Source organism: Emydura macquarii, unplaced genomic scaffold, assembly GCF_026122565.2.
Source record: "Emydura macquarii macquarii isolate MOO-44397 ecotype Brisbane River unplaced genomic scaffold, CSIRO-AGI_Emac_v2 contig_691, whole genome shotgun sequence".
NCBI lineage: Eukaryota > Metazoa > Chordata > Testudines > Chelidae > Emydura > Emydura macquarii.
The window spans coordinates 10,005,177-10,019,014 of record NW_027130828.1 but is presented as its reverse complement, the minus strand read 5'-3'; the positions used below and the strand labels follow the sequence as shown (position 1 = coordinate 10,019,014).

General features: G+C 53.4%; 1 protein-coding gene across 1 annotated transcript in view; it reads left to right on the top strand.

The window, feature by feature from the left end:
- The first annotated feature begins 11,290 nt into the window (after positions 1–11,290).
- Positions 11,291–13,838, top strand: part of LAMC3 (laminin subunit gamma 3) — a 45,054-nt gene continuing 42,506 nt past the window's right edge. Inside the window, exon 1 of the mRNA XM_067541947.1 lies at positions 11,291–11,727. Within this exon, the coding sequence (XP_067398048.1) occupies positions 11,349–11,727 (379 nt within the window). The 5' untranslated portion in view covers positions 11,291–11,348. The remainder of the gene's footprint in view (positions 11,728–13,838) is intronic.

The window sequence follows — 13,838 nt, the reverse complement described above, 5'->3', positions numbered from 1 at the left end:
CTCTTTAGTTCAAGCTGTTCATGCTTTGAACGCTGGCAATCCTTGTTTCAGTCCCTAGTGTTTTGACCAAGATGGGCAACTGTCCCATAAGCTTCCATCAGGCTGCCTTGGCGAGACCAGCTATGTGAGTGAGAGGGAACTTGCAGCTTCCATGGCCTATTTGATCCTAATCTGATGAAATGGCCAACAAGGGGGCGGTGCTGAAGTGACCGTTACAGTGGTGGAACTGGGCTGAGATCATGCAACTCGTTTCACAAGGCCACTGACTTTCTAATACTATTGCGCGGGGCTAGACTGGAAGTGGCAACCTGGATTGAAAGTTCTCTACCCTATTCCCAATCCCCGGAGTGACCCATTCTGCACATATGAAGAGATGCCCTGTGGGGGTGCATTGCTCGCCCGGGCCCATAGCTGGACCTGTGCTGAAAGCTGCTCCCTACACTGGTTTAGGCACCTGTGTGTATGGTGCCACTACTACAGGAAAAACACAGAACCCTGAAGGCGAATGCTGGGTGCAAGAACTGGAGCATGCCTGAGGGAAACAGGGCAGAGAAGCGCCCCGTCTAGAAGGGCTGGGGTGAGGCATGGTGGGAGATTCTGGGGCTGTACCTGAGAACTGGCGCATGGTGGGAGATGCTGGGGCTGTATTCAGTGTTGCGGGATTGTTGGCACTTGAAAGACTGTAGCGTTTGGATTGTGCTGGGGAATTCTGTGGTTGTGGGACTGTTGTAATAAATTAGCCCCTCAATGGGCTATTGATATTTGGAAAGCTTGTTTGGGGTTACTGGGGACCCCAGAAGAAAGGGGACGCTGAAGCAGGTGTGCGTTTTGCTGCACCTTGCTGCTGGAGGGCACCCAGGAAAGGATGAGGTACCAAGTGAGACGTGATGGCACCCACGGGGGGAGCCAGAATTCCCCAGAAATTCTAGAGCTGTAGCAACCAGGGAAAGGGTCAAGGTGGGTTCCCCACTCTCTTGTTCTCTCTCTCTCTGTTCTCTCCGATCTTATTAACCTACAATGCCCCTCTCCACACTCCCTCACCATTTGGCTTTTAAGCCATTAATTCTGTTTCCCTTCTGATTGATCATCATGTTCTTTATTTGTGCACATCTCCGGGATGCCTCTTCCACCATCTCAAGCACCTGGTTACGGTTGCTACTGTTATTGTTTGTTTGAACTGCAGATCACCCTCCTTCCAGGTAACTCGGATGGAGCCATGGAGTCCCCTCGCTTCAAAGACACATGCCGCTGCCTCTCTTTGCTGGAAATGTTTAAACCTGACTTTTCCCCCTGTCTATTTAAATGCACACAGAGCCTCAGGGTTAGAACCTGCCTCTAATCCCATCAGCAGGATCCTCAAAGGATAAACTTGGACTTGCAGCATCAGTCAGGGGGAAAAAGAGAGGAGAAACAAAATCACCAGTGAGAGAGAATTTTACCCTCCCCCCCCCAGACCATGCAGCATGGGGCAGCAAAGGGTGTATATAATGTGGTGGAAGGAGAAAAGTTAGGGATGATCCTGCCAGGGATACTAGATGCGGATGATGAAGAAATGGAATTGGAGGATCCCTCCAGCTGTAGCTAAAACTAAATGGGGGATAAAAGCCGAACCTACTATAGCGCAGTCTGCCTCTCTGGCGAATGCCTGGCAGAGGAAGGGAGGAGAGCGTAAGCAGAATCCTGTTAGTGCCTGACAGTCTCCGGTTCTCAGCTAGGGCAGAAAAGCCCATTTTAATAAGTAGCTCGCGGAGGAAGCATCTTGCTCCATGGATGTGAGGTAAAGCATGTGCATTGAAATATCATGCAGGGTGCTGGTAACTGGGGGCGGGGGAGGGTCCCCACTGTCAGGTACTGTTGGCCAAGATGGCAGTAATGATAGCGACTGGCCGTGAGGCAGGGCTGTTCATCCAAGGACCCCAGGATGCTTGATGAAATGACTTACAAATGACGCACAGGGATTGCTGTCCCAGTGACTGAAATGCAGCCCCCGTTGGGCTGGGCCATGGCAGCTGCGTAAAAGTGCACAGCAGTGCTTCACGGCAGTTTACAGTCCGGATCCTCTTCCCATTTAAGTCCGTTGCAAAAGTCCCATTGACTTCAATGCTAAAAGACAGGGCTGGGCCCAAGGATAGGAAAGGAAGGCGGATGCACACCCAGCTGAACTATATTAGCCCCTTAGGAGCGGAGTGACATGTCAGTGGTGCACTCAGAATGCAGCCCCCAGAGTCTTGTCGCTGCCTGCGGTTCCCTGTTGCAGCCTCCCCTCCCCTGAAGGCCTTGCCCCCCTCCCCTCGACATCTGGCCCTCTCTGCCCCCAACCCCCAGTCACTAGGAGTGAAGGATGAATAGCAGCTGCTAACACTGGGCCCTAGAGGACAGCTGGACATTGCTCCAAAGACCTTGGCTGAAGAGCCCTTACCTAGTCCCTCCCCAACAGCTGCCATGCTGGGATGAGCAGTCCCTCAGAGCTGTGAAAACTGCAGGTCCCGGTGCTTGGCTCAGGCTCAGGCCAGGCCATCCAGGCAGCTGGTCTGGTAGCAGCGTGGGGAGCAGCGGGTGGCAGGGGGGGTGATGAAAGCCAGCCCAGATCTAGCCAAAGGCTGGCATCTGCGTTTGATCAAAGTTTGGTTATTTCAGGGAGAGCCAGTTTAGTGGCTGCAGGAGGAAAGATTGTCCCAGATGTGTCCTGGCCCACAGTCACCACTGAACTAGCACCCAGAATCCCAGCTCCTCCTTGTAGATGGCTTTGCCTGGCTCTGATTTTCTGAGGCCAAGGGTGACGTTGGCACCGCATAGGCCAGACTTCCAGCTGCAAGGCCAGAGTCTCCCAGATGCGCACAGAAATCTAAGCCCACTTCTCCTCCTCTGCTGCGAGAGGGAGGACTCTTCTCCCCAGCTGCTGTGGGAAATGCAGCGTCCAGAAGAGAACTCTATTTACAGGATTGATTTTCTTGCAAGGTTAAAGGTAGGGAAGGGCCCAACCTGAAACCCTGTGTCCAAAGCACCTCTCAGCGCTGGCCATGTCTGAATCTGGCTCCAAACAGTGCCCATCTCTCATAACAGGCATGCTTAGGTATGCCCACCTTTAAGGGCTGTAAATTCCTTCCACTAGTTACAGACTGCATGCTGGCATTTTTTAAGATGGGGCCAGTGACTGTCGAGATGAGGCTTGGTGAAAGCAGGCAGAGCTGGAGAAGATAGGTGAAAGATGGCTTGTTCTTCTGCCCTCCCCCCCCCAAAAAAAATTCCACCCCTCCAGCTTGAGGAAAGGAGCCCCTCGTTGCCCAGGTAAGTGATCTACCTAGGAACAAAGCCCAGTTCCTCTTATTCCTGTTCACCCCACTCTGCACCTTGGGACTCGATGTGACTGCAGGAATACAGGAGCTCAGTGTCATTGTCCTAGCTCTGATTCCCAGAGCGCAGCTGTCCAGACAGACACCACAGAGGCAGGTAAGTGGGATGTCGGTAGCAGACAAGATCCCCCTTCCCTGCAAAACTACGGAGAGCCAAGCTGCATGCTGAGCGATTCCGCCCCCGCACCTGAGTGCCCCTTCAAAAGCCAGACTAAGCTCCATGCCGGCTGCATTCCTTGCTTTGAACTGGAGGACGGGGGAGGAAGGGGGATTTTCTGCTCTCTCACACACCTCGCCTCTGCTGGTGCCTGCATTGTCAAGTTTGATCAGAAGGAGGATCAGTCGGCCCTGCTCCCTCTCTCTCCAGATTTAATTAACGAGCCTTTCATCTCTACCCTGAAGGAATCTGCTCTCTTCTGTCTTCTTAATTAACGTTCATTAAGCAAATCAGAAGAACGTTTTCTCCCAGCCGCCTGGAAGGTTCTTAACCCTTGTGAGGCGCCAGGTTTGGGTTGGCTGGTGCTGGGTGGTGAAATGCTTTAGGAGGGATCCTTGCTCGGGGAATCGGGGGCTGAGCGACTCAACGGTGGCAGCATATTCATTGTGTGAGAGCCAAATCCATGCAGCTCTTCCTCCATCATGCTTGGAACAACTGGATCAGAGCAGATGGGCGAAGCCTCCTTAACCCGGATGTGGAGGTGCCAGGCTGTGGGATCAGTTCCATACCATGGTATCCCAATCTGACAGAGGGAACAAGGACAAATCTCGAGCAGCCTCCACCATTCTCATCCCACAGCTTCCACTGCCTTGAGAAGGCTGGAGTCCATTGGCTTCTCCACTATGGCAGTGGGAATTTCCCATAATTCCTTGAGGAGGCTTAGGGTCTTGGTCTACAGGAAGAGTGCTGCTTAGAATGAGGGGGGGGATCCTGTGACTATATTCAAGACCTCTCCCCCACAAGAGGACGTTTTCTTCCCAGGCTCTGGCCATGCGAAATGAAAGGACGGTTCCTCTGATGATCTTGCTTTCAAAGGAGAGGAGGAGGCAGCGGCAGATGGGGGGAACCCAAAATAGTCACCCCCATAAACAGAATTCAGTCATAAGGCTCATTGGCCCAGAAGGACTTAACCATTAGAGTGGGACTTGGACCGAACCTCCCGGCTCAAGCTTATTTCTCCAGTCAGCCAAGTTGAAGCGGAAGCCAGCCGTTGTCATTGAGGGGCAATAAGTGTGATTGCTGACTGAAAACAGGACCCAGGGAGTTTACGGCCAGGCATGACACGAATAAATCTGAGGAAAGCAGGGAACAATTTGGCCGTGCTTCATAGAGGGCCCCTGCTGCAGGAGACCGGCATCCAAAATGGAGTCACCTGGTGGGAACTGCTCTTGCAGCAGGACAAACTGCTCTGCCGGTTTCTAGGTTGTGTGCCAGTTCTGCTGCTCTGTGTGTCTTATAACTGTGGTGGGATCCTGGCGAAAGGGGTCTGTGGACACACTTTCGCCAAGTGTCTGCTGGATTCCTGATAAATGGTGGAGTTCTTTTGGGACATGTAAAAGATGCTAGCATGCCCATCAATCAACCAGTGCCTGACAAAGCCCATTTGGGCAACATGTTAATGGTTCTCTGCCAGGGTGTCAACTGGAGTGTGTCTGACAAGCCATGAAGCATGTTCCAGGACATTTCCATGGTCCCCTGCCAGGCTGCCAGTCAGTGGTGGCATGATAAATCATCATGCGCTTTCAGGGACATGTCAATGTTTTCCTCTTTCTCTTGGCTGGCTGTGACAGCCCACTGCCGCAAATCATACAGACCCGCTGCAGGTAGAACTTACAGTCGCCTCCGATTTAAGTCAAGTCCAGCCATACTTATCATCCAGGAATAGTAAGCGGGCCTTAATAAAGGGCTTTATCCTCTCCTCCCTTTGGAGCTGCGTGGGTGAATGACACTGCTTTTTGTGCTCAGTGCAACTTCAGCTGTCATGCCATTGGGTGAGATGCATCCTTCACCACCGTCATTGTGAACAGCCCTGGCGCTTGCCTCTTTGCCTACCTGCATTTCATTGGTTTCTCATTCAGATTCTCATCTGGCAGCTTAGCTGGACAAAGCAAAACGGAGATCTCAGCACAAGCGTTGGCCTGACTCACCAGTTCTCTCTTGTCGCTGTATCCCCATGGAACTAGACCAGTAAAGTCGGCTTAGCCTGAGTCCAGGAGCAGCCATCACCACCAGCCACTGATTCATGGTTAGCAACATCTCTCACTGCCTGATTCTGCCCAGCTGTTGTACTGACGCCAGACGAGTAGCACAGAAAAATGTTCTCCTCCTGCTATTATTTGGAGGCCCCACCCATGATCCCTGCCCCCTTGTTTAAGACTCTAGTCTGGAGCAGGGGCTGTGTCTTGCCTTTGTTTGTACTATGAGCTTACAGCCGAGATAGGCACCGCAGACCAGGAAACTGGTGGGAGAGAGGAAGGATTGTCCCCTCCAGTTTACAGCTGGGGAACAGATGTAGAGAGAGAGAGAGAGTGACTTGCCCAGAGTAACACAGCGGGTCTGTGGCAGAGCTGGGAATTGAACTCAAATCTCCTGAATCCCAGTCCAGTACCGTCCCCAGGAACAGCTCTTTCAGTCTCCCTAATGCTTCTGCAGAAGGCAAAGTGGGTAAGGAGGTGGATGTTTGGGCCTCTCCTAAATGAGGACGAGGCCCACGACCACAGATGGGTTGTATGCACCCCCAACGGGGGCTGAAGCAGCTGCAGGGGCAAGGAAGAGACCGCTTCACAGCCTGTTTCCACTGCTTCTGGCCAGTGTTGGACACAGAGACGGGTCAGGTGCTCATCTTCGGCAGCTCTGCTTTGTTCCAGCCAAGGGGCAACTCTCTGGCTGCTTCTGTGGGCTCCAGGCGCTCTGTGCAGAGCTGTCCTGCTGAAGTGCCCATGGTGTCAAAGCAGCCCTTTCATGCTGCTGCAGCTGCTTGATTGATGGTTTGCATTTCTCTTGCCTGGTTTTTTCATCTGGGGGAGCATTCCCCATCCCCTCCAGGACCCAGACCTTTGTACGGCAATAACGTGGCAGCCCGAGAGAGCAGGCGGCACACCCAGATGCCCTGGCAAACGATACTGCAAAATGTGTTCCCAGGTATCCAGGGTCGTACAAAACACATAGTGAAGAAGAGAGAGAAGCAGTTCTTCCCGGCCCCTCCTCTTCATCTTGGATCCCCTTCCCACTGTGCACCCGCCAGAAATCCATCCACAGCCCCGGGGCTCTTGCACCGTCCACCTTCCACGCTCCTTCTGCTAGCTGGCCAGCTTCTGTATTTTGTGTCATTTCTCCCATGTCCTTCTCAGGCTGGGTGGTGTTGAGAATAGGCAGCATGTGGGTAAAGTGTCAGATTCTTTTCAGTTCAGTTCTCTGGTTTCCTAGCCCCGCTCCCTCCCTGAGCAGGGCTGGAGCCCCTCTCCTGTTGTCTGTGTGCAGCCTGGTCTATGCCATGGCCTGGCTGATGGGCCAGGTGACAGGAGCGAGGTGCTGTGCAGTGGAGGCAGACACTGGGGCCTACTGGGCAGAGCAGAGAGCACAGGTTGACCTAGGCTGTGCTCCATGGAGGATGTGTCAGTGGTGAGTCTGGGAGTGTGTAGTGTGTGCTCATTTGGGGGGGGGGCTGGAAATAGGGCAGCCCCCAGCTCCATTCTGAGGGCGGGCCATGCCAGTCAGTCAGCCTGGCATCATCCAGTGGTGGTCAGAAGGTCCATCCCAGTGCCAGCAGTGAGAGAAGAAGCCGTTGGAATGGAGATGTGGTAGAGAGAATGGGGCAGAAAATGGGCAGGAGCAAGCCCCCTACCTCTTCAGCCTCCCTCCACCAAACCGTTGGCCAGGGGCCCCTCACACCGCTTTGCCCTGCTCCCCCCAGCTGTACTCGTCTGCTCCTCCTGGGCCCCAGCTTACCCCACATCGGTACTCAGCTTACCCTACTCCCTCCCACCCCCCCAAACCATCTTCTCTTCCCCCATCCAACCTCCTCCCAGCCCACTGCACCATACTCCCCACACATCCCACCATCCCTCATTCTCCCCTCCCCTCCCTTTACCTCAGTTTCAACCCCACCCCATGTGGTCTCCTAGCAGTCCCCTTGTCTTCAATCCCCTGGGGCCTGAAGCCCCCTAGCAATGTGCATTGAACAGCTTCAGCCCTGAAGGAAAATAGTTCCTTCCACCAGCACAGCCTCCTCCTTCTGTGGAGAATTCACGCTCACCAACAGTCCTGTTCGTCTCCCTTCCCACCCTCTAAATCCATGGGAGGGGGGGGAATGCCTTTTATTTAAAGCAAAAAAAAAAAAAAAAATTGGAGAAAGGGGAAGCCTCAGCTGTTTTGCTACAGGCCATTTAGCCATGAGCAGCTGATGTGAAGTTTCTCAGCGCTGGGAACTCTCCCTTCCTTGAGGATTCGGTTGCAGCTGTCAGAACTTGGGTCAATATATGTTAATGAGGCTTTGAAACTGCAATGCTGTGGGAGCCGCTTCGGACTCCCTGAGACCTTCCTAATTCACTGCTAGTCTCCAGTGCTCCCCCCACCGCCCAATCTCCCAGTGCTGAGAGAGAAGCCGTGAGACCAAAATAAATAAATAAGAACAAAAGGGAAGGTGAGGGAGGGAATTTAAATGATAGATAAGAGCTAAGTTTCAAGAACCTTTCCAGAATGTTTCTAAGGGCGAATTAGTCTAACCCAGGGAACGCTGCTGTGGGTAACTGAAACAGGGATTACAGCAAAGCACGGAGCGCTTGTCCAGACGGGACAGTCTGCTCTCTCTCCTACGCCTTGGCTTGGCCATCCGTTTCTATTTATTTCTGAGTGCACTGATGGGCTTTCTTCTGCTCTGGTGCGTCAGGGAACGCACGGGGGAAGAGGTGAATCTTGCAGTGAGGCCTGAAGATGGAAAAGGCTGGACAGTTCCTGATCTCTGGCCCCAGGCTCTTGAAGGGGCTACCAGTAGCTCCCTCAAATCTATAGCCTTTCAGCCAACATCCAGTTCCCTTACCTCAGCCCCACCCTATTCTTGCAGGTGGAGACTGATGTGTATCGGCAGAACTAAGTGGGGGTCCTGGCCTAGCAGAGCAGGGGGTGTTTGAGCTGTCTGGGCGAAGGGCTGTAATAGCCGGAGGTTGTTGGCTGGGATTGAGATGTCTTGGCAAAGCAGCGTGGCTAGAAGAGCCGGGGGTGCTACGTGTCTGGAATGAGGTGAATGGACACAGCTGTGTGGAGAAGCTGGGATGGAATAAGCAGGACTGTGCCCCCTTCGAATAGCAGGAGGTGGCTGGATGTGACTGAGGTGTATTGGCAGAATTGTGAATGGGCCGAGGACACGTGTAGAGGTGAACACCGAGCTGTGAGTACTCCAGGCAACATACGTGGTGCAAGAGCTAAGAAAGGTTTGGGGACACTGGTGGTGAAGGTGTGGGGGCGTTCAGGACGGAATCGCAGCCTGAGCCGCTCCCCTGCCTGGCGTTAGGGAGTTTTATGCACTGGAGTGAGGTGCTGTGAGGCTGCTGGCACGGGGAGGGAAGTTCTCTTAGCAGGACGGAGTTGTTGCCATCGTCTCCCAATGGTGAGGCTTACGCTGGCTGAGAGCAGTTCAGAGGCATGAATCAGACAAAGAACATGGCCAGCGAAATGTCTGTGTTCTCAGCTACTCTCCGTGCGTGTCCCAGCACCCACTTCTCCATCCATTTAACAGCCAGGAGGGTGCTATAGAAATTGCTCTGAAAACCTACAGATGAACAGAAAATACTGGCTTTTCCCACAGGTTTTGTGAACCATCCTATTGAATCCCAGTGTGGGCCCCAAAGACTTCTATAAAGTAACTGTTTTCCATTAAATTCTGTAGGACGCTTCCACAGGAAACCTGGAGCAATGTCCAGACAGTTCCTGTGGTGGCTTGCGAAGTGATGTCTGCAGGAGGGAACCCCAGCCTAGCTCCTAGCAGATCAGCCAGAGGCCAGCATCTCCTTTAAGTCAGCTGCTGCGGACCATTGGGTTCTAGAGGTGAGTCTGGGCCTCGTCTCCATGCGGAATTTAGCCCCTGAAGTAGCTGAACTGAGGTCGGTGCCCTAGTGCAAACCCCCAGCGGAGACTCCGCGCACCACCACAAAGCATTACTTGTAAACCAAAATAAACTACCCCAGTGCAAGGATTGGGTTACACGCATGCAGCGCCTCTATGCTAGGCATGTGCACCGCTGTTGCTACATTGGTGTAGCTACAGGGGTGACCAAGTGCCCCATTGCAGACCAGGCCTCCGCTGCGCTGAGCTGCAGGATTCTCACCTCGTGCATGCAACCTGGGGATGATGTGAGGTGCTTCCCCCTTCTGCTGAGCCTGCTCTTTGTGCTGTCTCACTGGCTGAAGGGTGCAATGGTTCTTATGGGCTCAGTCTGAACCTCACATGTCCCAAGTCTACACAGCCTTGCTCTGAGTAGCAAGTGTTTGGCCAGGCCGGTACCGGTTACTCGGATTCACCCCTGGTCTATGCTGGAGGGGCGAGGCCCCTCACACACTGCAGCCCTTTTGCCTCCTGGTTTTAAATTCTCGATGGTCTCCTGGGTGAAGAACTCATCAGAAACGTGGCACACAAAGGGAGGCTAAAGCAAAACCGTGAGTAGCTGCTCAGGGAATCACGGCCTTGTGCTTCTTGTAACCCCCTGGGCACCTGCTCCCCAGTTCTGGTGACCTGGTTTTCCTCCAAGTCTCCCCTTCCCACCCCAGGAGCATTTCCTTGCTAGTAGCCAGACCAGGATGCAGGATGGTCCGTCTCTGCCACCTACTGGAGCCACTTTTCACTCTCTGCTTTTCAAGTCGGAGCCTCCCTAGAAGATGAAGAAGCTGCCTCAACCTTCAGAGCCTGGGGGCTTCCTTAAATGCTTGGGGAAGGGAGCCAGTGGAGCTCTCTGACTGCTCTGCTCAGTCCCACAAGAGGGAATGGCGATCCTGGAGTCCTGCACCCCAAACTCGCCTTACTGTGGGGAACCAGAGAGAGGGAGAGATTGGGCATCTCAGCCCAGTCCCCCGTGGAATAATGTGTTCTTGTCACAACTCAGTTCAGCACAGCACGGTTGGCGTGACTTGAATACCGAGGATGCTAGAGGCTAGGGCGGAGGTGATGTCTGAGCAATGGGGTCCCTGCAGGCAAAGTTGTGTGGGGAGCCCCGGTCTGGAACAGCAGGGGTGCCCCAGGTCCAGATTGGGGAACGCTGACAGTGCTGGGGGTGTGAGAGGCCGGGCAGAGTTAGGCATTGGGCTCAGTGACACCCCAGGTCTCTCCTGCTCCCTGGTTTGGTGCAACAAGAAATAGAGAGGGAGACTCTCAGTTTTCATGTACAAAAAGAAAAGCTTCTAGCCCTTTGCCTTGCGAAGAGCCTGAAAAATGTGAGGGATGTGAAACGTTACAGAGCCAGGGCTGGGCCTGAGGGGAACACACTGCTGGGCCCTATTCTCACAGCAGGGGCCCATATGCCCTTTCTATAAAATGAGTCCGGTGTGCGGGTCCCTCCCATGGAATCCCTCCCAGAGTTTTCTGGCTGGCCCTGTGCTTTGTTGCAAAGTCCCATAGCAACGAAGCCAGGACGGGGACGGTAAGGGCGTGTCAGGACAGGGGCTCTAGCTTCATCCCAACTGCAGCCAGGGCCAGGCGCTTTTGGGGCATCCCTCGGCATCTATAGTCCCCTGATAGAAGGGGGGCTGCGACCCCTTCCTGCCACTCCATGTCCAGTGAAGCCTCCATACACCCTGGCGTGAATCTCAGGTCCACGGGAGGTTAAAAATACGTCATCCGGGATTTAAAAATAAGCCACTTCTTGACATTTCCATCAGCATCCACAAGATGGAACCTGGAGCGAGTGGCTGGGAGAGCGGGGCTGCTCTGGCGAAGGAGGAGGGACCTGCCCACGTCTCCAGAGGCTGCGACTGTGAAGGAAAGAAGCTCAGTGTCCTCCGAGGCTCGCCATGGCACAGGCTCCTTGCCTGTGTGTCCTGGCCTTGCTGTCCCTCGGGCCGCCCCCTGCCGCAGGGGCCATGGACTCCTGCTACGACCTGCAGGGGCGGGCGCAGCGCTGCATGCCCGCCTTCGAGAATGCAGCCTTCGGCAGGGAGGCGAAGGTGACCAACACGTGCGGCTCCCCGCCCGAGGAGTACTGCCTCCAGATGGGAGCCAGGGACGCCACCAAGATGTGCCACCGCTGCGACGCGGGCGACCCCTGGCTCCACCACAACGCCACCTACCTGACCGACTTCCACAGCCAGGAGGAGAGCACCTGGTGGCAAAGCCAGTCCATGGCCTTCGGGATACAGCACCCCAGCTCTGTCAACATCACCCTGCACCTGGGTAAGCATGACCAGAACCTCCTCGCCCCGGTCTCTGGAGCCAGACAATGTCCTGCTAAGTGCCTCCAGCCCTCTGCTTCCAAGGCGCCTGGCCCAGGGCAGCAGAGATCGCTGGAAAGAGAAGGTCCTTGGAGTGAGCAGGGAGATTGGTTGGTCAGATCGACTAGACTAAAATTATCCCCCCTGCCCCAACAGAGAGAGAGAAGATTAAAAAATATGAGGCAGGCCCTGTGGGAGGAAGGATGGCCCAGTAGTCTGGGCATTAGCCTGACACTCAGGTTGAGTCCCCGCTTCACCATTCCCTGCGTGGCTGCCATCTCGGCAGGGCGTTAGACTAGACGACCCTTGCGGTCCCTTCTGACCTCGTGGGTCTACGATTCTCTGACTGTGGCCAAGTCACTTGGGGCGCATCAACATGCCATCCGAGGGGTGACTGCAGGTCACGTCGGCATCCCCGAGCTGGCTTTCCATGAGCGAGTGTGGATAAAAGGGGCAGTGAAGATGCTGCAGTGTGGGCCAGCAAAGGCCCAGACGTATCCAGAAGCCTGGGCGCCCTCATCTTCACTGCTATTTTTAGGCAGGCAGGTAGATTAAAGCTAATGCTGGTATGTATCCGAGTCACCCTTTGGGTTGTGGTGTAGACATGCCCCTACCATCTCCGTGCCTCAGTTCCACACCGATACAGTGCTGATAACCAGTGCTGCGAGGATAAATACGTTAGACTGTCTGTTGCTCAGGTGCTGTGGTGCTGGGGACCAGATAAGAATCGTATCTAGAAATAGCTTTGCCCATCGTAAAGTGGGGCAGGGCACTGGAAAGCAGGATTTGCTTAGGGCAGTGAAGAGGGGGCAGGGGTGGACACAGACTGAGTGGGGCCCTGCTGACTGAGTGGGCTAACGTGACTCAGACGGCATGTGAGTCCTGAACTCGCAAAGACGCCTTTGCTATACTGCCATTTGCCAGCTGAATTTGCCCAGCCTCAAATCAGCTGTAGCTGGATTATAGGCTTTGATTCCAAGCCTTTGCACTTCTATCGCACTTTCCATCCATGATCTCCTAGCACTTTATGAAGAGTAACTAATGCAGCTGCATTCAGCCCCCCATGCCCATCATCCGTATTATGATCTCCAGTTCACAGATGAGGAAACTGAGGCACAGAGAAGTGGCCTTGGGCAAGTTGCTTCTTACAACAAAATCAGTGGCAGAGCAGAGAGCAGTTTGCAAGAATTTAGACTCCCAGACGAATATAGTAACAACTAGCCCCTTCGTTTTCCCATAGGGAAAAATGGTTATTTCCATGCAGGTATATGTTAACTTACATGTATTGCACAGGTGTGTAAAAACACATGGCGTTCTATCTAGGCAGTAACGCTTGGCTATTCAAAGTAGTCACCAATGGTTGAAGGTGTATTGTAGCGTATGCATCTTATTTAAAGCTGTGTGTTACGGGCTTGATTCACCAATCTGCTACTTTAGTTTTACACCAGCGTGTATCTCCATTGACTTCAATGCAGTTCCAAGGGTGTAAAACTGGACTAACGTAGCGATGAATCAATTCCTGTGTGGTAGGTCTTCAGCTGGTTAAAGGAGCATAGTTCTGATTTCAATGGCACTATGCCAGCTGAAGATCTGGCCCTATATATTTCAGATGTTATAAAACTGTCCCATTTTTATCAACAGTTATAATGTAAGGGCTCGGGCCATATAAATAAAACGTTAAAGGTTTTCCTGCTGTATAAACTATCTTGGCAATTGGCCAGCTCTGTAAACATTTTCTTTCTTTCATATCCTGCCATGCGCATTCCGAATACAAGAGACTACAAAGAGTCATTGTCAGAGCTAAATAAATAATAATAATAATAACAGCCATGAGCAGTCTCTGTGTCTGGTTAGCATGGACTACTCTTGGCGGACACGCAGAGATGCATCTTCCAGTGGAAGCAGTCGATAGTGCTGCTTCTGCTAAGCTGTTGAGGTGGAAGGTGGAAGGTTCCTGCCATGGCCACTGATTCCTACGGGAACTGTGAGGGCTAAGGGCGGAGGGAGACAGGAGCAGTTTGTTTCTAAGAGAGGTCACTCCTTTCCCAGCCCTCTGTGAATAGGCAGGCAGAC